Source organism: Xiphias gladius, chromosome 10, assembly GCF_016859285.1.
Source record: "Xiphias gladius isolate SHS-SW01 ecotype Sanya breed wild chromosome 10, ASM1685928v1, whole genome shotgun sequence".
NCBI lineage: Eukaryota > Metazoa > Chordata > Actinopteri > Istiophoriformes > Xiphiidae > Xiphias > Xiphias gladius.
The window spans coordinates 1,097,428-1,119,005 of NC_053409.1; the positions used below are offsets into that span (position 1 = coordinate 1,097,428).

The 21,578-nt window shown below is 41.6% G+C and overlaps 1 protein-coding gene across 3 annotated transcripts in view; it reads left to right on the forward strand.

The window, feature by feature from the left end:
• rragd (ras-related GTP binding D) overlaps positions 1–21,262 on the forward strand; it is a 59,916-nt gene extending 38,654 nt beyond the window's left edge. For 2 of the 3 annotated variants that reach the window (XM_040137108.1, XM_040137106.1), the window contains exons 6-7: positions 7,355–7,503; positions 8,578–9,648. In XM_040137108.1, coding sequence (XP_039993042.1) covers positions 7,355–7,503; positions 8,578–8,732 — 304 coding nt within the window. In that variant the 3' untranslated portion in view covers positions 8,733–9,648. Of the gene's footprint in view, positions 1–7,354; positions 7,504–8,577; positions 9,649–18,508 lie in introns of those variants that run through there. The other variant, XM_040137107.1, reaches the window with a different exon arrangement.
• Positions 21,263–21,578: the final 316 nt, after the last annotated feature.

The following is a 21,578-nucleotide window of genomic DNA, read 5'->3' on the forward strand; positions in this document are numbered from 1 at the left end:
TATTGTCTTGAATTTTTGATTGCTGGTTGAACTATTGTTGCTACATATAAAGTGGAAACGTGCATTCTAAAGGAATACAAGGTTAGACTGTAAACTGTGCAGATGATACCCTGTTTGCTTTGATTTCCCTACAGCAGAAAACAGAGCTTCAAACTTTAAAATCAGGTTGTCCTGACCCAGTTTTAGAAGTTCTTTTAATCTGTTCTGTGGGAGTGTTCTTCCTGAGCTGAGGGTCTAATGTTAGGTTTTCACTTAATGCCTCAATCATTTGGATAGTTGTGAAGCCCTGTTAGAGGAAGGGGGAGACAGAGAGTGGAAGTTTCTTCTCCACACAGGATCTCTGGAGCCCATCATTGGATTCTTGGTGACCTATCTTATGTTGTGCACTGGTAGGAGCAGGTTTGGATATTAGCAAACTATTATTAATAATTATCAAGGATAATTATTAATATTCATACAATATTAATGGGGACTAATAAAGACAGGCCATTGTCCTGGTATCAGGGACCAATAACCAAACTGTTATTTCAGTCTCAAATGGGTGTTCACCTATAAGTGTTGATGTCTGTGAGATCGACACTTATGAAGTGAATGGTTGATTCGAGCACGGAGCGTCACGATCCAGCTGTTATCACAGGAAATATACACAAATAATCACAAACAACTGCTTAAAGTGTAAGAATTTATTGATGATAGTAATATTAATCAACAATCAATATTACCCTTACTTAGTAAACATCTGTTATACAACACAGCTACAACAAGCAACTATGAGCACAAGCACCATCACAGGCAAACCTGTGGACATGTAGTACATGCGATGTCTGTGTGTGTTTGCGCGCGCGTGTAGAGGGGTTAGAGAGAGAGGGGTAAAGATGGCAGGCTCAGCGGCCAGATTTGAATGTTCAGAGTGAGAGACAAAGGGGAAGACGTGATCTAACACATGCCTGTGGCAAGATGATGGTGGTGGGGCAAACTGGGTTATGCTACCACGCTATCTCTGCACCAAGGTTGTGTGAATGCGTCCAGTGCTTCTTTTAAGCACTGTACCTGGGGCCAAAAATGAACAAATCAAAAGAAAATTTCTCCCTGATACCCTGAAACCACCTTTTTAAAAGCTCGAACAGCATCACCAGCCAAATGCTCCTGAGAGCAGAAGACACACTCCTCCCCCAGCTCAGGATCCAGGTGCGCTCTGTATCTGTTCGTAGCTATCGCCCCGTGTACAACCCTCCACTGGAGGTCTGCTGTCCGCTTTTCAATGGGCAGCTTGTACAGGGCCCGCCAGCTGCCTTTCGGGGAAGCGCCTGGACCAAAAAACTCAGTCCACCTCGACTCCCTCATCCCCGCCAAAGAGCGCAGGTTCAGAACCTTCACGCAGATTTGATAGGCTGCTATTTTCCCTACAGCCTGGAACTGGTCCAGGTGTGGGGTTGTGAATGTCAGCAGCTGTCCTCCTCCTTCCTGCCACTCTCCCACAGCTGGGGTGACGGAAAGAGAGGGGAAGCTGTACTCGCAGCCTTTGTTCCATTGTTTGCACAGGTCTCTGTTTTCTGCGAATGCTCTCAGGTTTTTTGGCAGGGCAGCACAGACCTCCTTCACCACTCTGTAAATCAGCCTGGTAGAGGTGATGTTGCTCCTCCTTCCCAGGTCGTCCACCGATGTTGCTGTCACCTTCATCAGATGTCCTAGTTTGGTCGCAAGCTGGCAGACTGCAACATCTGGGTCTGTATAAAGTTGTTGAAAAACAACGGTTCTTCAAACAACCACATGCCCAGAGTTTCATTTGTACGACGTGTGTTCTTAAAGATCTGCCACGCCTGCAGGACAGAGCTGTAAAAAGTCCAGTTAGATCCACCGTTTCCGGTTGGAGGAGGAAAAGCGGTTTGTCGTAGCCCAGTTGACCGGCTCTCCTCAGCAGCAGACGAGCTGTGTCGAACCAGCTTGGGCCACAGTTGTACAGCAGCCTTTGCGCGGTCTGGAGTCTAAATGAGGCCATTTTGGACTGGACGTTGATCAATCCCTGCCCCCCTTCAGCCATAGGCAGATGTAAGGCCGCTGCTCTGACCCAGTGGTAACCAGACCAGAAGAAGTCCAGGATGGCTTTCTGAATTTCCTCTACCAGGCCCCTTGGTGGCGTCAGAGCGATAACTTTGTGCCAGAGAGTCGAGGAGACCAAGTTATTGGCAACCAGAACCCTTCCCCTATATGACAACTGGGTTAGCAGCCATTTCCATTTAGACAACCGAGCGCACACTTTCTCCCTAGCTCCCTCCCAGTTCTTTCTCCGAAAGCCCTCAGTGCCCAAGGACACTCCCAGCACCTTCAGCCCCTCCTTCCCCTACTGGAGTCCTCCAGGCAGACTTGGCACTGCCTGATCCCTCTGCTGTCCCACCAACACAGCTTCACTTTTTTTCCAGTTCAACCGTGCAGATGAGGCCTGTTCATAAAGAATCAGGGTGTCCTGCAGATGTTAAACATCCTCTTGACTGGAAACAAAGATGTAAATGTCGTCTGCATAAGCAGAAACAGTGGGAGGACGATCGAGGTCTGGCAGTGAGAGACCACTGAGCCGACCTCTCAGCCTGCACAGCAGGGGCTCAATAGCTAAGCTATATAGTTGACCTGAGATAGGACAACCCTGTTTTATCCCTCGCTGTACAGGGATTGGCCGGCTCAGCCCCGTCCCCATCTTCACCATACATTGTGCACCTTTATACAGTAAACCAACCCAAGCCAGAAAACCATCACCAATACCAAAAGCCCTAAGTGCAGAAAACAAGTAGGAGTGATCAACCCTGTCAAAGACCTTTTCCTGATCCAAAGACAATATCTCACAATTTACATTATAATATTTACAAACATCAATAACATCTCGTATGAGGAAAATGTTGCCCATAATTGTCCTATCTGGTACACAATACGTCTGGTCTATATTTACAATTATTTCCAGGACGTCCTTAAGTCTGTTTGATAAGGCTCTGGAAAGCACCTTATAGTCTGTATAGTCGGTGTAGAAATCCATTGCATGGCTCCTCATCTCATCCGGACTAGCGGTCACTCTGCCTCCTGGCAGCCTAAGGCAGGTCATCTGCTTTCGTTGGGCGACCGATTTTTCCAGGTTGAAAAAGAAGGAGCTTGCAGCATCAATGTCCTTCAGCTGGAGGAAGCGGGACCTGATGAGGGCTCCTTTTATTCTCTCCTGCAGTAAGGAGCTCAACTCCAACCTTTTTTCCTGCAACAGTTGGCCCTTAGCAGGATCTGGGTTGCCATGCAAGCCCTCTTCAATTTCCCTAATGTTGGCTTCAAGTTCTTGCACTGCTAACTTGATTTTAGCAGTGGAATGGCAGGTGTACTGATGGCAAAAAACACGAATTTGTGTTTTTGCCAATCTCCCACCACAGTTTCAGTGAACTGAAGTCAGTTTTTTTAATTTTTCCACTGCTGCCAAAATTGCTCAAAGCAGTGACAGAAAGTCCTGTCTAGAAGGAGTTTGTTGTTAAAACTCCAGTAAGATTTAACCCTTTCACCCGGTGAAACATAAAAATCTATAATGACTAAGTGATGGTCAGTGAACCCAACTGGACTAATTGTGCTCTCAACCAGTCTGGAGCTGAGACTTTGGGATATATAGATTCTGCCCAGTCGGGCTACACTGACCGTGTCGTCTCTGACCCTCACCCATGTGTACTGTCTGGACTGTGGATGTTTGACCCTCCACGCGTCCAGCAGATCTAGTTGTGTTATAATGCTGTTTAGGTTCTGGGATGACTGCGGGTGGGGTTCCTCGCTTGTCCTGTCCACAGTAAAGTCGACAGTACAGTTGAAGTCCCCACCAATGATAAGTTGGTTGTGATGGTGTTTCGTTAGCTTGTTGAACAAGACTACTCTTTCGGCCCCCTGGTTCGGGGCATATATGTTGACAAAGCAGAATACAGATTTAGCTATTTCTGCTCTGACCATCAGCAACCGTCCCTTCACTACTTCAGTAGTAGACAGAACTGTTGTATTTGTGGTTGGTTTTAACCAAACGGCTACTCCTGTACTGAAGTTGGTGCCATGGCTAAGGGCATATGAACCCTCCCACCATAAACCCCACCCTACTTCATCTGTCTGAGTTGTGTGTGTCTCTTGTAAAAACAGCAGAGCAATCTTTTTTTGAGCAGAGACCTCAGATATTAGAGCTCTTTTGTGCTTGTCTCTCCCACCATTGATTTTCAGAAACCCTATTCTGAGGCTCCGCATTGAAGGGACAGAGAAAAACCACAGACGTAAGACAACAGTAAAGAGGAAAAAACACCTTGTGGTACATGATCATGTCAGCGACCTTCTAGTCCTTCTAGCAGTTTTACTTTTTGCTTCTTTCCTCAAAGTTGTGATGTGTTTTTTTAGACGGAAGCGTTTCTTTTCGTCCAAAATGTCAAACCCAACCAGTTTTTTTAATATGCCAGCAGATCTAATGAACTTGTCAGTGTCTCAGAAATAATCAGTCACTTTAACAGATTTTCCGAATGTTTCATCCAGGAACTGATTTATTTCCTCTAGAGAGTAGAGGTTTGTGTTCCTGTTAGGAGTCTCACCAATAGATACAGCGTCTGACTCAGAGTCATACTCCATGTCTCCTCCTGCATCTGATACCTGGCTACTGAATACACTTTGTCCTTCGGTATCATCTTTGACTATTAGACTGGTGGAAGCAGCTTCTTCAGCTTTTTCATCTGACTGTTTGCCTCAGCCCCTGCAGACTGAGAGCTGCTCAGGTTCTCTGCAGTCTCAGAAGCCTGCAGCTGGCTGTTACAGTTTGACCGTGAACCGGCTGCTGCTTCTGCAGGCTCCGCATTGAAACTTCAGACGTAAGACAAGCAGGGAACAGTAAAGAGGAAAAAACACCTTGTGGTACATGATCATGTCAGCGAGCTTCTAGTCCTTCTACCAGTTTTACTTTTTGCTTCTTTCCTCAAAGTTGCGATGTGTTTTTTTAGACGGAAGCGAATCCGCTCGCCGGCGCCTCGGCCCGGGCGGACTCCACCGCCGGCGCCCCGGCCTGGGCGGACCCGCCCGCCGCCACTTCCACCAGTTGTTGTCTATACGGACACGCAAATCGTTTGTGACCAACGTCTCCACATTCGAAACATTTGAGCTGGCCTGAGCTGGCGTAGACCAGGTAGTGGCCATCACCGTGCTTCACCCTGAAAGACACCTCCAGCGTCTGGGTTGGCGAGTCCAGGAACATGAACACCTGCCGCCTCAGAGACTGGACGTGCCTCAGTTTGGGATCCTTACATCCCAGACTCGCTGTCTTAAATCCACTGGCGAATTTACCGAACCTGCGGAGTTCGGTCTCCAGCGATTCATTTGGGATGAACGGCGGAACACTGGATACGGTTATCCGCGTGGAGGGCACCGACAGCGGGGAGACCTGTACGAAATTCTCCCTGATAAACACACCGCTCTCGGTCAGACGATGCACCTGAGGCTCGTCCTTCAGGAACACAACCACCGCTCGGTTTATTCTGGAGGCAAAACACAGCTAATCGTGTCCCACCTGTTCACCGGCGGCTAGCAGAACTTCCTCTACGGTCACGGTGCTATCCGGCGGGACTATCCGCACTCCCTGACGGATAGACGGCGGTGGCGTCTTGGAGGACGCCATCACTCCTGACAGGTCCACCAATCGATCGGCAAACAAATCAATGAACCAATTTAAAAAAATAAAGCTTACCTGATCATGTACAGAGGAAAAGGTGCAGAGATAATCCAGAAACACACATAAAACAATTCAGTCCACCCTCACTCACCCTCACAACCGGAAACAGAGAGAGAGAGAGAAGCAGGCAAAACAAAAGAAGATTCTAGCCACCGTGGAGAGACGCGACAAGCTGTCATATTTTACCACACAGGAGCATGTCAGGTGAACTAGTGTGCATGAGGACTGGCACTGGTCTTTTAACCAGTGAAACTGCAGCTCATTGGCTTTACTCGCATTGTTGAGATCAACACAAGCAGCCCACAGTGTTATAGAACACAAACTAATGCTAACGCACTAAGCACAATCAAAACCAGCAGCAAACAAATACTCGCCAAATACTCCAGTGTTTACAGCAGTCACAGGGCGCAGCAGTCCGTTCTTTACAGCAATAGTAATATGGCTGAAACCGGTGTGGCATCAGCACAACCCTTGGCCGAACACTGGCGGGGCTGTTTGTCTCGCTCCTCAGGTAGTCAGCTGGTTTCCAAATTTTTTTATCCCTCTGCAGGCAGTATGACAGATCAGCTGATGCTGCAAAGCTGTCTCCTTCGGATCCGGAAACATGAATATCTGCAGTCTGTTCACTCACCTACGAGTTAAAGACTTGTTTCCAAGGTCTAAAGTTAAGTTCAAAAATTTGAGAAAGATGCTCCAGTTCAGCAACCAAAGTCACAGGGAAAAGCTGTCTCTGTACTTTGCAGGCAGTTCCTTCAACCTCATGGTTTGGTTTTTGCTCTGATATGCATTGTCAGCTGTGAGACCTTATATAGACAGGTGTGCACCTTTCCACATCATGTCCAATCAACTGAATTTACAACAGGTGGACTCCAGTCGAGGTGTAGAAACATCTCAAAGATGATCAAGTGAAAATGGGAGGCACCTGAGTTAAATTTCAAGTGTCATTTTAATAAATTAGCAAAAATTTCTAAATTCTGTTTTCATTTTGTCATTATGGGGTATTGAGTGTAGACTGATGAGGGAAAAAATGAATTTAAACGATTTTAGCATAAGGCTGTAACATAACAAAACGTGAAAAAAGGTGAAGGGGTCTTTTGCATATATACTGTAAAATTAAAAGTCCCTTTTGGTTCAAAAAGATGCCCAAACATATAAACCAGGAAGGCTAAATTAACGTCCATCAGATGGAATGACTCAAACTGTATTTTCTTTTGCCTGTTTTTTTTTGTTAAAACAGAATAAATTACAAGTGAAAAACAAGAACAGAAAAAACATCCTTTCTGTCCAGTGCTGTTTCTCTCTGTGTCCTCCTGCTCGTCTTCTTGTCAAAATTGTCAGACTCCATTTGCCTTTCAACTGCTCCCTTCACTGCTTCCAATCTCTGTCTCACCCTTCCACTTTGCTCTCTACATCTTGGAAGTCCTGTGGTTGAATACAAAATCAGAGGTCTGTAGTTTTTGTGAATAGTAAATTATGTGTGCTTCCTTTGAAACTGTCCAAAACAAGAAGCTGTAATAGCACAGTGAAACAACTGAAAATGCTGCCTCAAAAGAAGTCCTTGTATTTGAAACAAGGCCAGTATTGTGTGTCAGATGATGTATTATTTTTTACTCACTGAAGTGTGTGTTTTTTGTGTCTCTTCTTCAGTTTGACAGACAGTGAAGCTGGTTTACCCTATGACAAGGAGTCTATGGCCATCATCCATCTGAATAACACTACAGTCATGTACCTGAAGGAGGTCACCAAGTTCCTCGCAATGGTCTGCTTCCTCCGCAAGGAAAGCTTTGAGAGGAAAGGTCAGTCCCTGAAAAGTCTGTACATTTATATGCACAGTAGAAACTAGCTGTGCGTTGCAACAATCGTTCGCCATGTCCTCCTTTACTTGAGCCCAGCATTTGATATAGAGTTGCAAAGTGTGAGTAGCTATTTCAGATGCCCCTGTTCTGGAAGTAAAAGTCCCGTTCATGTTTCCAATAGTCAATTTTTAATGACTCACATTTGGAGCACTTCTATGGCTTGGATCGGCATTAAAGTCTCTTGGTTAAATCATCAGTTCAAAAGATTAAGAACTGTGTTAAAAAATATCTGATTCTTTGATAAAAAGTTGCAAGTAAGACTCCCAAGATGCATTTTGGTAAGAAACATATAATCACCAAGCTTAAAATTCGTATGCTGCTAATGGTTTGTGAAAGCTTAAGATTACGGTGTTGAGAAATTCAGCAACTGTGACGCGCTGTTTTGTTCTCAGCTGTTAACGACAACGAATTCAACAAATTCACTACCATTTTGATTCGCATCTCTGACCGGCCTCTTCTCTAATGGCTCATGGGTAGTGTAGTATTTAGTTCTGTCCGGCATGCTAAAATACAGACAAAACATAATTTTTCAGAAAAGTTGAAATAATTAAAACTGGTCGCTAATTTACTAAGCATATAGAACTATTTCATCAGAGACTGCGGTGTTTCTGTATTCACTAACATTGATGATACTGTTGAAAGGATAAGATGGTAGCTTAGCTGACAAGACCTGCCACAGATCAAACTATCACACCGACACTCCATTAAGAATGTTTTCCAAAACTCTCATGGAATCCCAGAGGAGATAGCCAGGGCAGGGTCCCAGTGGCTAATCCTATCGAGCGGAAGACGTCGGAGACGCACAAGAGAGAGGAAGCAGAACGAGGCTGCAAAGCCAGCATCTTAAGAAGGCTAAGGAGGGCTTCTCACAAACGCAATAGATGAAATGAGACTCGGGGTTGCAATGCAAGTACTCATCCAAGACTGTTTAGTGATGATTATCTCTGAAGCCTGGCTACGATTACTGATCCTCGATGCAGCTATAGAACTAACGGTTTTCTCATCCCATCACAGTGACATGGAATATAGACTCCGGTACGAGCCACAGAGGTGGACTGTGTATGTATACACACAATAACTGGTGTACAGACACGGCCATATTTGTAAGTGCTATACAAAGGCAACTGGACTTGCTTGAAGTTCTTGAAGATTTTTCATCTCTCATCTGAAAGACGTACTCAGTTCTAACTGACTGGTGGGGGGTTCCAGGCATTAAACCTTGTGTTGGTTCCTTAACACTTTGACAGTCGTTGAGGTCACTCTCTCTCAGCAGAGGCAGCACATTAAGGGGAAAAACACTTCAGAACCAGAAACTCCTACTATGTTGCATTCAATTATGAAGCCAGTAAATACGTAGGGATGGGGTCTTGCAATGTAATCTAATATATTTAATGACGAACTGTCAAACTATGGTTTCCATAACTGTCTATGCGTTGCAGTAACTGTGTCTCATCTGGGCTGAAGCCAGGGCAAATTTTTATCCAAAAATAAATATAAGCAATTATATACTGTACATTCACAAGAGAATGACGTGCTTCAGAGACACAAGTTGCTCTGGCAAAAAAAGGTGCATAGGGATAGTGAAGCAGGGAATAAAACACCTAGCAGAGTGTCAAAAACTGTCAAGGACTGACTGACACTGTGTATCTGGTAAGGTTTGTAATCTTGTTAACTTGATTTGATCAGATAGTTCCTGAACAGCTGCTTATGTTTGAAGACATTTAGAACTTTACAACTTTTTTCCTAAATGAAAAAAATTGTTTGTAGAAAATGTCTGTATTTCTCAAAGTAGGGTATTTTAAAATATAATTTTGGTATTGGTACAAAAACTACTGTAATTGGATTAGCATCAAAATTTTTAAACAATACCAAGCGCTTATCTTGCTGCTGTATTATTTTCTTTCAACAAGTGCTCCAACTCGGTTATTTTGCCTATTAAGTTATTGTTTACACAGGAAGTGGGAGGCTGTAATGTTGTATATGCTGACATGCTGCTTTTGTTGACCTTGCAAATGCATTTTTCGCAAATAACTGTTTATTAATTTATGCGGCATGTTGGACTCTATATATGTGTGTATATATATAAATATATACACTACTGGTCAAAAGTTGTGGAAAACCCAATTTTTCCAGTTTTTATTGAATTTTAAGCAGTTCAAGTCCAGGGAATAAAGTACACAAGTATTTGGACAGTGACACAATTTTTGTAATTTTGCCTATGTACACCACCACGATGGATTTGAAACAAACCAATCAACATGTGGACAAACCAACATAATTACAAATATAAGGATTATTTTTAATATTTGGATGAAAATCTTTTAGAGTCAATGACTGCCTGAAGTCTGGAACCCATGGAACCCCCTTGAGATGCTTTGCCAGGCCTTTACTGCAGCTGCCTTCAGTTGCTGCTTGTTTGTTGGTCTTTCTGCCCTCAGTTTTGTCTTCAGTAGGTGAAAAGCTTGCTAAATAAAGGTCAGGTGACTGACTTGGCTATTGAAGAATATTCCGTTTTCATGCCCATGCCATAGCACTGCCTCCACCATATCTGACAGATTATGTGGTGGCTTTGGATCATGAGCTGTTCCTTTCCTTCTCCATTCTCTTCTCTTCCCATCATGCAAGTTAACCTTGCTTTCATCTGTCCAAAGAATCTTGTTCCAGAACAACGGGCAGGTTTTTTAGACTTTTTCTGGCAAAGTCTAATCTGGCCTTTCTGTTTTTGGGTGCTACTAGTAGTTTGCACCTTGTAGTAAACCCTCTGTATTTACATGAATGAAAGTGTCTCGATTGTAGACATTGAAAATGATACACCTGCCTCCTCAAGAGTGTTCTTGACCTGTCTAGAAGGGGTTTTTCTTCACCAAGGAAAGAATTCTACAATCATCACTTTATTTGTCTTTATATGATCTTCCAGGCCTTTCTGGTGGTGCTAACCTCACCAGTGCATTCCTTCTTCAAAGAATGCACCAGATTGTTGATTTGGCCTCTCCTAAAGCTTCTGCCATATGTCTGATAGGCTTCTTTATATGCATTGACACCTCTTTGGACTGCGCACTGAGAGGTCACATTACAGCTATCGAAAATCAACTCCAGACCTTTTATGTGCTTAATTTGTCATGATATAATGAGGGAACAGGCAACACCTGGCCGTGAAATCTAGTGCTTCATTCATTCTGTAGTGCACCCTGCACGTTGAATAATTACACTAAAAATGTACCCAGTGCATAAAAAAACTAATGCAAAGGGGTCCTTACAAAGTGTCTGTATGTTGGGAGTGAGAATGTGTTAACAAATGAGCTCACACATGGCTGAGAGTTGATTGAGAGTTGAGAGTTGCCATTAAGGTTGAGATGGAGTTGTCTTTCAATATCACATATAATAGATGCCATGCAAGTGAAGAAGATAATAATGAGGCTTAAAAAAACAAATCTATCAGAAAGATATAAAAGGAAGTTGGATTTCCAAAAGCAATAGTTTGGTACATTCTGAAAAAGTAGGAGCACACAGGAATAAGGCAAACAATCTGGTAGGTCAAGGCACAGAAGTCTTGTGGATGACCGCAAAATGATTTGTATGGTGAAGAAAAAAAACCCTTTATGGCTGCAGAGCAAGTCAAGAATGCTCTCCAAGATAGGCGTACATGTTTCCTTGTCAACAATCAAGACTTCATGACTATAACCTCAGAGGATTCACAACAAGACAAAAAGGCCACGTTGCAGTTTGCAAAACCATACAAAAAGAAACCAGTAGAGTTCTATGGACTGATGAAACATAAACCAATCTCTATCAAAATGACGGAAAGAGGAAAATGTGACCTCATCTGTCAAATATGGCAGTGATTCTGTTATGGCTTGGACATGTATGGCTCCAATGGAACTGGCCCACTGGCATTTATTGGTGATATCACTGCTGATGGAAGCAACAGGATGAATGCAGACATTTACAAAAGCATTCTGTGCTAGATTCAGCAAAACACATCAAAACTAATTTGGCGAAATTTCATCATTCAGCAGGACAACCATCCTAAACATACGCCAAAAGCAACTAGAGAGCTTGTCAGGGTGAAGAGGAGGATTATCCTTGACTGGCCATGTCAAGTACCTGATCTCAGTCCAACTGAGCAGTAGTCCACCAAAACAAGCAAGAACTAATTTCGATCATTTATGACAAGGTTGGTTGTAAAAAAAAATTAGCGTCAGGAGTCTGGAAATGTTTCACCAGAGAAACATTAAGCTACCCTTGCAACCCACAGTTAGCTAGTTGAGTAAGCTGTAAGCAAGATAGAGTAAAATTTTAGTATATTTAAATCTAGCTCAATTCCCATTAATGTGGCCATTCTGACTCTATGGGTCATGCTAACTTTGCTCTCGCTACCTCCATTGTAGAGATCTGGCATTTTACATGTTGTAATCCCTTTCTCGACATATTGAGAGCTGAACTTTTGGTCCAGCCAGCCTCAGTCTTTTCTTCCAGTTGATTTTATGGAGGTGAAACAGTCTCCTGAATGACAACATTGATCAGAGCTGCAAATTCATTACACAGCCGAGATCACTGTCATCCATGGACACACATAGATTTTCCAAGTCTTGGATTAACAGGTCCCACTCTCTTCAGCAGAAGTTTTCCTCCTCAGTAGGATGTGGAGAACAGCGACCACAGGAACAACACCAGTTTCAAGATACGTTACCTTTCTTTACGTTGCCCACCATTTTTCTTGTCTCCTCTTCCATTTGATGTAAAAATGAAAGACTTCGCACATATAAATAATCTGCTGTGTGTAAATGAATGTTCAGGGTGATTAGGTCAGCTGACAAGCTGCCCCAGATGTAGGCCCCTATGCAGTTAACCATCATAGCTATTTTGGGGTGCTACCCTTTGTGTTTACTTTCAGTCAGACTCAGAGGCAAGTGTTTGAATGATTCATGTAAAAATGATGTTTACTTGGAAAGCTGTAGGAGGCTGGTGCATCTTAGCCCTATATATACATTGTTTTACACAAGTCCTCGTTGTCCATTATCTCTACAATGTAGGTGATGAGTGTAAAGTTAGCATGACCCATACCTTTAAAGCTGTAACTTCACCCCAGAGGTCGTATTTTTAATCTGATATCTGTGGTGGATGTGGTGTTGCCAGGCCATATGACCCCCCTATAAATGTGGACGTCTTCCCAAATTAAAAAATGTACAGTATATCAGACTATCAGGACCTAGTTTACTTGTATTTACTATAACCAGAAATAGAAACCAGATAAAACAAGAAAATGGAACAAATGAAAAAATGGAGAGTCCACGTTAGGTCAGTGCGGGACAGTGTTAATCCCAGTGTTCCTCACACTGATACAACCATTTAGACTGGGAGCAGTACCATGTATCACCTACCAGTTACCTACCATGATAAATAGCAACATTCCTTATTCCAAGGCCTTTGACAACCTAAGCTGTATGTACAACTGCACTGCTATTAAAATGAAACTTTATCATGAGTTATTGAATATGTGTTGTCTATTTTGCTTTATTTCATTTAATCTAACTTTAATTGATTTAATTTTCACTTGAATTTTCCTCCATGTTTGAAAGATTCAATACAAGTAAACTTGTGACTATGTCTTGCCTAAATAGAATGACAACCTAAATAATAACAATACAGATTATTTTGTTCCTGTAGAAAAAAGACAGGGAGCACAATTCAATGGGTTTGTGTGTATTTTCTGTTGCTGTTATAGCGAGTACTTTCTAAGGACTGACTAGGCAGGTCAGCTGCTGGGAGCTGCCCTGGAACAGGGGGCTTTCTGCTTCCACTGGCTCCTGATGGAGTGAAGGACAATGCTTGTTCATCTTCCAACAATTCCATGCAGCCTTCTGGAATTTCAATCTGCAATTTGTTGGTTGCCTTCTCCAGCGTCTGCAGCAGTGGTTCACGAACAGTCACTGCAATTATCTGCATTGAGCTATCTTTTAGAACAAACATTCAGAGTTGGTGGTTTGTTTGTAGCTGAAACTGGCTGCTGAATTTTATTCCACTCCACAATGTCCACAGTACCACTCTTGGATGATAAACACCTATAAAGCATGTCTGCGGTCACTGGCTGTCAGCAAGATGAATCAGAGCTGCTCAGCCGGCGTGAGGCCACATCCTTATATATCCTGAATGATGCAGTGTACGTCAGCATGTCTGCTGTTTACTCCAGTGATTATTTTTGCATGACTACATGTTTAGTTCAACAATCTGGTCGAGGAACCACTTTGAAGTCTGCTACATCTCTCTCAGTTCATATTAAAATGCCTAGACCAGCCTGATTTTTAGAGTAGAGCATATGAAATGCTTTTACACTTGAAAATCTTCTTTAAGCTGACTTGCTAGCAAATTTTATTTTGCTAAAGGTGAAACAAATGAGCACAATCTGTTAAGGAATTGGAAATGATTTTTTTCTTTAAATTCATCCCAACAATAATACTACTACATTAGGTAGGTACTTTATTAATCCCCAGGGCTGAAATTTCATTTTTACACAGACAATGGTATAACACAACAAGAATTTAAAAAAATAAAATAAATAAAAGGCTAAAAATAAAAGTAAATAAAGATAAAAAATAAAAGAAGTAATAAATAAAATACTATTTAAGAGCTGGATGTGCAGGAGAGCAAATGTCCGGGTTTGTTGTGTGTGTCTGACTTGCTGTGCTCAACATAAACCACTTGAAACTGTCGAGATTATTATGATAATACATTATTTCTACGACAAAAACGAGCTCCTGTCATGCTACATTAGGTCATTACTATAGTTACAATTGCGTCAAGTCCTGATGTGATGGCATTATACGCAGGGTATAATAAGTGTTACAGGTGATTGAAGCACTTTGGCTGGTTGCGAGGTATTCAAATAAGTTTGTCTTTGCTTGGTTTATGAAACCGATTTGTTTATGTGTGTGTGCATGCAGGTGCTACATTGTGCCTCATTCAGCTAATGTTACCTCAGTGTGTTGGACTAGCATTTCATTTTGTGTTGTTTTTAAGTTCGTGAACCACATAGCATCCCCAACCTAACTGCCAACAAAAATTGGTTCTCAGTCGGAGAATCCACCTGTGCTCTAGTGCACTGGCTCAGGTACAAACATCTCTCACCCCTCCTGACAATAGCAAAGCTGATTGAGAGTGTGGTTTAAACCCAAACACGAGGCCTTTTTCTAAAATTATTCTGAATGTAGGGTTTTAGTCAGAGCCCAAGATGGTATCACTCACACTCATGGCTAGACTACCAAACAAGATACATGCTCTTGTTTTCCTTTTCAAAAATTCAGGCCACTAATAATAAGATGTGTTTACAAACTTAGTCTCTACCAGTCGGAACAGTGCATTGGAGAAGCCCAAGTGTTTCAGCTAGCATGTATGTAACGACAGCGAGAGAGAGAGAAAGCTGGTGAAACTGTAGCTCATCTGCTAGGACCAAACCAGATTAAGAAGTCGACTGTTACTTTAATGCGGCAACAAATATGAATTAAAAAAAATGCCCAAATACTGTAGACACGTGAAACCACAAGCATAAAATGATATTGCATGTTGACTGTAACAATATACCCCCCCACAGACATTTTGTACAGCACCTGCCCTGGTCGGTCTCATGTCTGAATTAGCAGCTGAGTCACTTACATGTGAATATATGCATTTCTTCATATATGCATTAAGAGTGCTCTGTAAATTTATTACTCTATTACCATCACATTAAAGCCCCTTTGTGACTTGGAATATCGAACATTTCTGGTTTCATCTGTCTGTTAAAGTCTTGGTTTTTGTCATTTAGGCTTTTCTAAATTAAAAAAAAAAAATCCCCATCATGGAGCAGGGCAAAAGAGGTTAAATCTAGTACAACCACAATAACAATTAACAATCAGACCAGCTGTCTCCCTCCTTACAGTATATTTTCATTTACGCCAACTGCATTGATAAAATAATCAATATCCAGCAAAATGCTCTGTACAAATAGGAATTAACTGAGAGTCCCAACTTAACATCAGACATTATAAAATAGGTGGCAGAATTCTCTTTCTAATAAATGTTGAAATTGTTAAGGACATGTATCAGTGGATTCACTGTGAGAAGAGGGATGAGTGTCCCTCATGCTCTTGATGGTCATTTATTAAGGCCTCAATTTAAAATTAAGTTTTGAAATCCATCAGGTGTGAAGCCTGTGGGATAACACTCGTCTTCTTTCATTTTCATTTCATTCTTACTTTTGAACTCACAGCTGTTCACCCGCAGTGAAACAACTTCCTTTCTCATCCAGATAACATATGATCAAGTGATCAGGTGCCAAATCTGAATGAAGCTGTGAGGAAATTACCGTAAAACTCATGTATAATGATCTAATCATCTAAATGGTAAAAAAGCAATCACTTTAACAGATACATGAAGACAGAAATCTTACGTATTTCATGAGCCAAAAGTGTTCTAGTTAACAGCAGCACTGTGAGATTGGTTCAGGTGGCATTGCTGTCGTAATGGATAAATATCCATCCATAATTCCATACAGCTCATCATGCTTAATTCAGTGTGGAATCAGAAGTGGTTCTGCTGTGTGCTGTGGTGACAGGACCAGTATGTGTAGACAAATCACTGAAGGGGATGAATATCAATTAGAGGCTATTCCTGACCTCTTCTGATTCTCATGAATCATTGTTCAAACATGAATAGTGATTTATAGCCGGATTATAAACCATCAACATCAGTCCCACACATTCAGTTGGAGAGTTTGTTCCTGGAGCTGCATTTTCACTCTACAATCACACAAGGGGAACTTTGCCTTGAATGGCAAAATGATCCTGATATGATATTGCAAAAGGCAATTTACTAACACATCCCCTGCGTAATGTAAAAAAAGAAGGTTTCATTCAAAAGTTCTTAAGGAGATAACAGTTTACAAGAAAGCAGCAGCTGCAGCCAGTGAGCTATAAAACTAACCTACCCTGACTTCTGCACATTGCTTCAGATGATGTCATGTTTGTCATGATGAAAACCATCCTGTACAGTCCAGATCCTTCCTCTTCTCCTCTCAGCAGGTGTCTGCTAACCTGCAGCCATCGCACATTCAACCAGCGTTTGACCCATTTATGAGACAACTGCCACTCTTCTTCTGTCTTCAGACTCAAATCTGCAGTGTAGTTTCAAACACCTTGAGAATTACACTGAATAATTTACCAGATTAAAGTTAAAGCTACCGTATGTAAATTATTTATAATATTCTTTAGTTGAAATATGCTCCGAAGCATATCTCAAGGTGGAGAGGTGCTATCAAAGGCTTTCTTGAGACAGAGTCATTGAACAGAGATATTCTCTTATATATATATATATATATATATATATATAATCTGAAGCATCTTAATCCCTCGGTGTAATATGGATGAACTCTGCTACATAGCTCAAGAACGATCATAATACATACAGTCAATGGCATTCATCACAATTAAATCTCTTATGATTTAATAATAAGTTCATTATTATAATAGCGTATAAGCCTTTTTTGACTCTCCTCTCAGTGTTTATACATTAAATTCTGTTGCATGCTGGCTGAGTCTCATCCCTGTTTTCGTCTGACTTTGTCTGCCTCATGTTGCTGGTGTTGCTGTCGAGATTAATAGTCCCCATGGAGATCATCTCCTGTTGAGTCTCACATCTAAGGAGTGTCTGCAAGTTGGGAGAGCACAGACCATATGCTGTTTACAGTCTCGGCTGTGTCATGCAGTGTTTATGCCTTGAACTTTTTTATTCACTTTATTTTGTTTTGTTTTGGTTTTTTTTAGTGTATTGTTGCTTATTGTGTTTTGACAGTCACTGAGTTGATCAAATGTAAAACCTTAGCATCTCTTAATCTGACATCTTCCATAGCTGACAATATCTGCCTATATTTCAGATTTGAATCCACCATATGTGATTGTTTTTATAATGTTCATGATTGTTGAGCATAAAGATTTTATTTCCCATCAAAATATTTTACAATTTAAACATAGAGTCATGGTTATTTTGCATCACTTAACTTTGTTTGAGTTCTGTTATGCAGTTCCCATCAGACTAATACACTCACACAGTACTTACAAATACAGACTCACCCTTTTTCTCTAAGTACTCTCATGTTCATTCCACCCACCTTCTCCAACCCTTCCACAATTGCAGAAAAGTCTTACCATTTCATGGCAAAAATCTCTGCGTTCAAAAATCAGATTTAGGACAGCACTCCACTCAAAGTTATCCATGCATTGCACAAACATTTCGGGCAGCCGCGCTTCCTCAGCGTGCAAACTGGCAACAGTGTTACCATTAACACTGAATAACCAGCGTCGCTGGCACCATCTGCAAGAATCCCCCACTACCAGTTGCAGAGCTGTCAGCAGTAGGATTACGTGTCATTACTCTGGTACCAAACCACTGTCAGACCTGACTTACAGTAGCAGCAGTAAGTCATTTCTAGCATAACTGCTATAACTAAGCCGCTATTTTTGATAACTATGACATTTTAGAATGTTATAATAACATTTGAATATTACTGACTACTGATGAATGCCAAAAGACTAATAAATGTTTCTATTAGAAACAACATAAGATTGTGATAATGGTTCATTATAATCATTGTTTAATATAACCACTGGCCCAGGCTGAGTTGTACTAAGTATAGGACACACTGTGGCTCAGGAGGAAGAGCGGGTCGTCCACTAACCGGAAGGTCGGCGGTCCGATCCCCGGCTCCTCCAGTCCGCATGTCGAGGGTCCTTGAGCAAAATAATGAACCCCAAATTGCCTTGGATGTATGCATCATTGAAGCCCTTTCTTTCAACCCTAATTTCTGTTTTATGGTGGAACTTTATTGGCTTGAATGATTTATAAAGGATTTTCGGTTTTTCCCTCTCTGACCTGTAACAGACTTGATTGTGTCTTCTCGCTTTGTCCCTCATAGGATTGATTGACTACAACTTCCACTGCTTGAAGAAAGCCATCCAAGAGGTTTTTGATGTTCGAGTCAAGGTTCAACAAAATCGTAAACTCCTCAATCAGAGGAGGTGGAGCAAACTGACTATGACCAATGGAGTGCTGAACAACCCCCACTGAACTGGTGCCAGCACATCAGTCAGGGTTTACCTGAACTCTACCCGATGAAATCCAGGATACTCCATCCTCATTCAAAGGAACACATCGAGTTTTTCATCGTACTGGGAATTGTTCAGTCCGTTCAATCCACCGTCCTCCAAAGTCTCTGTCCTCAGAAGCAAAGTAGGCTCAATGAGAAGTATACCGGAAGATTAACCAATTTTATTTCCCCCGCCCTCCATAGCAAGTGGGGGTAATATGCCTATATTGACCACAGAAACTCAAACTGTAGCAAATCTAGCAGCGTTGATAATCATTATAGATACCGCTAATAAGTACAAAACATATAAACTTTAATATACTATACAACGCGCAGCATTGTTCTGTGCAAACTGAAAGAATGCCAGATGTATATATGGACAGCCTGCTGTGAGATATATGTCATGGACATACCTGATAGGATGGTGTATGGAACATGTGACAATAAAATCACTTTGTGCCTGCCTCAACTACCGTGAGGCTCTGCGGATTGCCCTATAGACCCAAAATCACTCCTGAGTCTGTGGAGAGCACTGACTACCATGCTTCATGTTAACAGCATCAGTATTTTTCTGTCATCTCTTTGCCTCCTGGTAACACCTTCCACTCCTGTTTATGCCAATCTGAGAGGAATTATGGGTAATTTACAGCCTTAAATTATACATTTTTCCAGACGGTGCCCCTTAAGTTGAAATAAGCTCCATTCAGACTGGATTTATTTCTGTGGGGTGATTCTAACGTTACCTGCCCTGGTCAGTGATTTTACCCCATCCAAAGAGCATATGTGTGTAATTTTTCACCCCCAACCCATTTATAATTACAGCTATAATTAACCACCTTTTATCTGTGAACTTGCTGGTCCCCCTGCATTTTAAATCCATCTGGGGTGACAACCTTGTATTTTAAAGTGGATCTCGCAGTTTTTTCCTGAGCTGCTTGTTCTTCTACTTTTTAATCAGCTAAGTGTGAAATCTAACTTTCGTGTAAAAGTGGAGGAAGTCAAAATTGTTTTTTTAATCCGATAGACAGAAACATGCTAACACCAACATATAGGCCTATCTGGGAACCAGTATGGCAACAGAAAAAATTGAAGGCATCAGGAAAGCTCGCAAAAGCTCATCGACCGGGCCCTTGTGATGTCAGCTACAGGTAGGCGCTGGTATTCTCTTTTGAGCCCCATGTTTTTTGGTCTGAATTTGTTTCCACTTTGGCAAATAGGCACCGTTAATGCGCTGAATTAGCTATTAGCAGTTTGTGTTTGCAGTGTACCTATGGATGTACACACAACCATCACTGGACTACTTTGATACTGAAAAAACCTTAAAATGTGATGATTCTCAGGCAAGTTCCTAGTGTCTGTGTTCTATGATTTCTAAGCAGTTTTGAGGACATTTTTTCACAATAAACACAGAAGATAATAATATTTTCAGAAAGTGTAAGTCATTCAGAATGCTATCCGTATGGGTTATGTTTGTTTGACTTAGTATCTGACAGAGTATCTTTGCATCACGTATCTCCCTCCTCGCCTCCTCTTCCACTCTCCCGTGCTCCCCTGGGGAGGCTTTCTATCTTGTTCTTTTGGCTTTACCTTGCTGATTATCTGGCTATTACAGATCATATCTTGTAATTTCATGATGGCTGTACGCACAGACAATGCACAGGCTACTAGGTCTTGAGTTGGGTTTGGTTTTTCACATTTGGCCCTCAGGTCAGTCGGGTTTGGTCTTTAAGATGTCGGTAGACGTTTGAGTATCAGTTTTAGGCCTGCGCAGAACAGTTTTGATTTGTGTGCAATAAAAACAAACAACTGAACAGATGAATGATTTAGGCCTTCTGCACTACAGGAACTTTATGACCTGTAGCTTAAGATGTTGCGATTGTCACAAGTTCTGTTTTTTTTCCGAAGTGCTCTCGCCACTTTGAGGAGAAGTTCCTGAACCTGAATTTCAGCAGGAGGTGATATTAAATCCAGGTTCAAGCTATTCTCAAGGAGAAGGAATGTAACAGATGTAATGCCATCAATATAGGCCTGTGTTAAAAGGGCTATGTGTCATACACGGTTCTTTCAGTATGGACAGAAACCTACTCAAATTAAAGCTGAGATGTGGCTAATTTAATGTAGTTGCCATTATTTTATTTCAAATTGAATGTGCTGAAGCTCAGAGCCCAAAGAACAAAAAAATGTGTAACTGTCCAAATGCTTACAGTCTGGACTGTTTATCAGAAATGTTTTGGTTTGTAAAACACTGTAGGAAGCAAAGCAGAACCTAGAACGTAGACCTTACAGGTTCAGGTTATAGGAAGCTCCAGGTTACAGGATGTAATTGATAAAGCCGAATTACAAGTCTGAGTCATGTGCTTATTCACATGTGTTTTTTATTGCTGTTTATCACATAATTTATTGACAGACATTTTCTACTTCTAGTTGATTTAAAAAGTTGCATGCACATATGATAAAATGTGACATCTCCATTGCCATAACACTACCCTTTTATTGACAAACAAGACTAGGTCAAAACCTAGTATGTGGCTGGTAAGCCCTTTATCTGTTTGCTTCTCTCCTACTCTTTGCTCTCACATATACAGTATTTTAATCCGGCTGAATTCACAATGAAGCTGTTCTCATTTACATGCTTTTCTGGTTCTGTTGTCAGACGACGGAACAAGTATGAAACAGTGACTGAAACGTGGCCCATTAAGACGACATGTTAACCAGCAGTCAATTCCAAGCTGCTGCTCTGCCGCTAAAATCCTGATTTTAGAACCACGATGTTGTCTAAGTAAAGTAGCTAAGGATTGAAATTATTGTACAGTAATATAATGCTAACGTGGGTGCAGTCAGTTTGGTCTGTTTCACAAAGGTTGAGCATCTATATAACCTGTGAGAGGGCTCTGCTTGC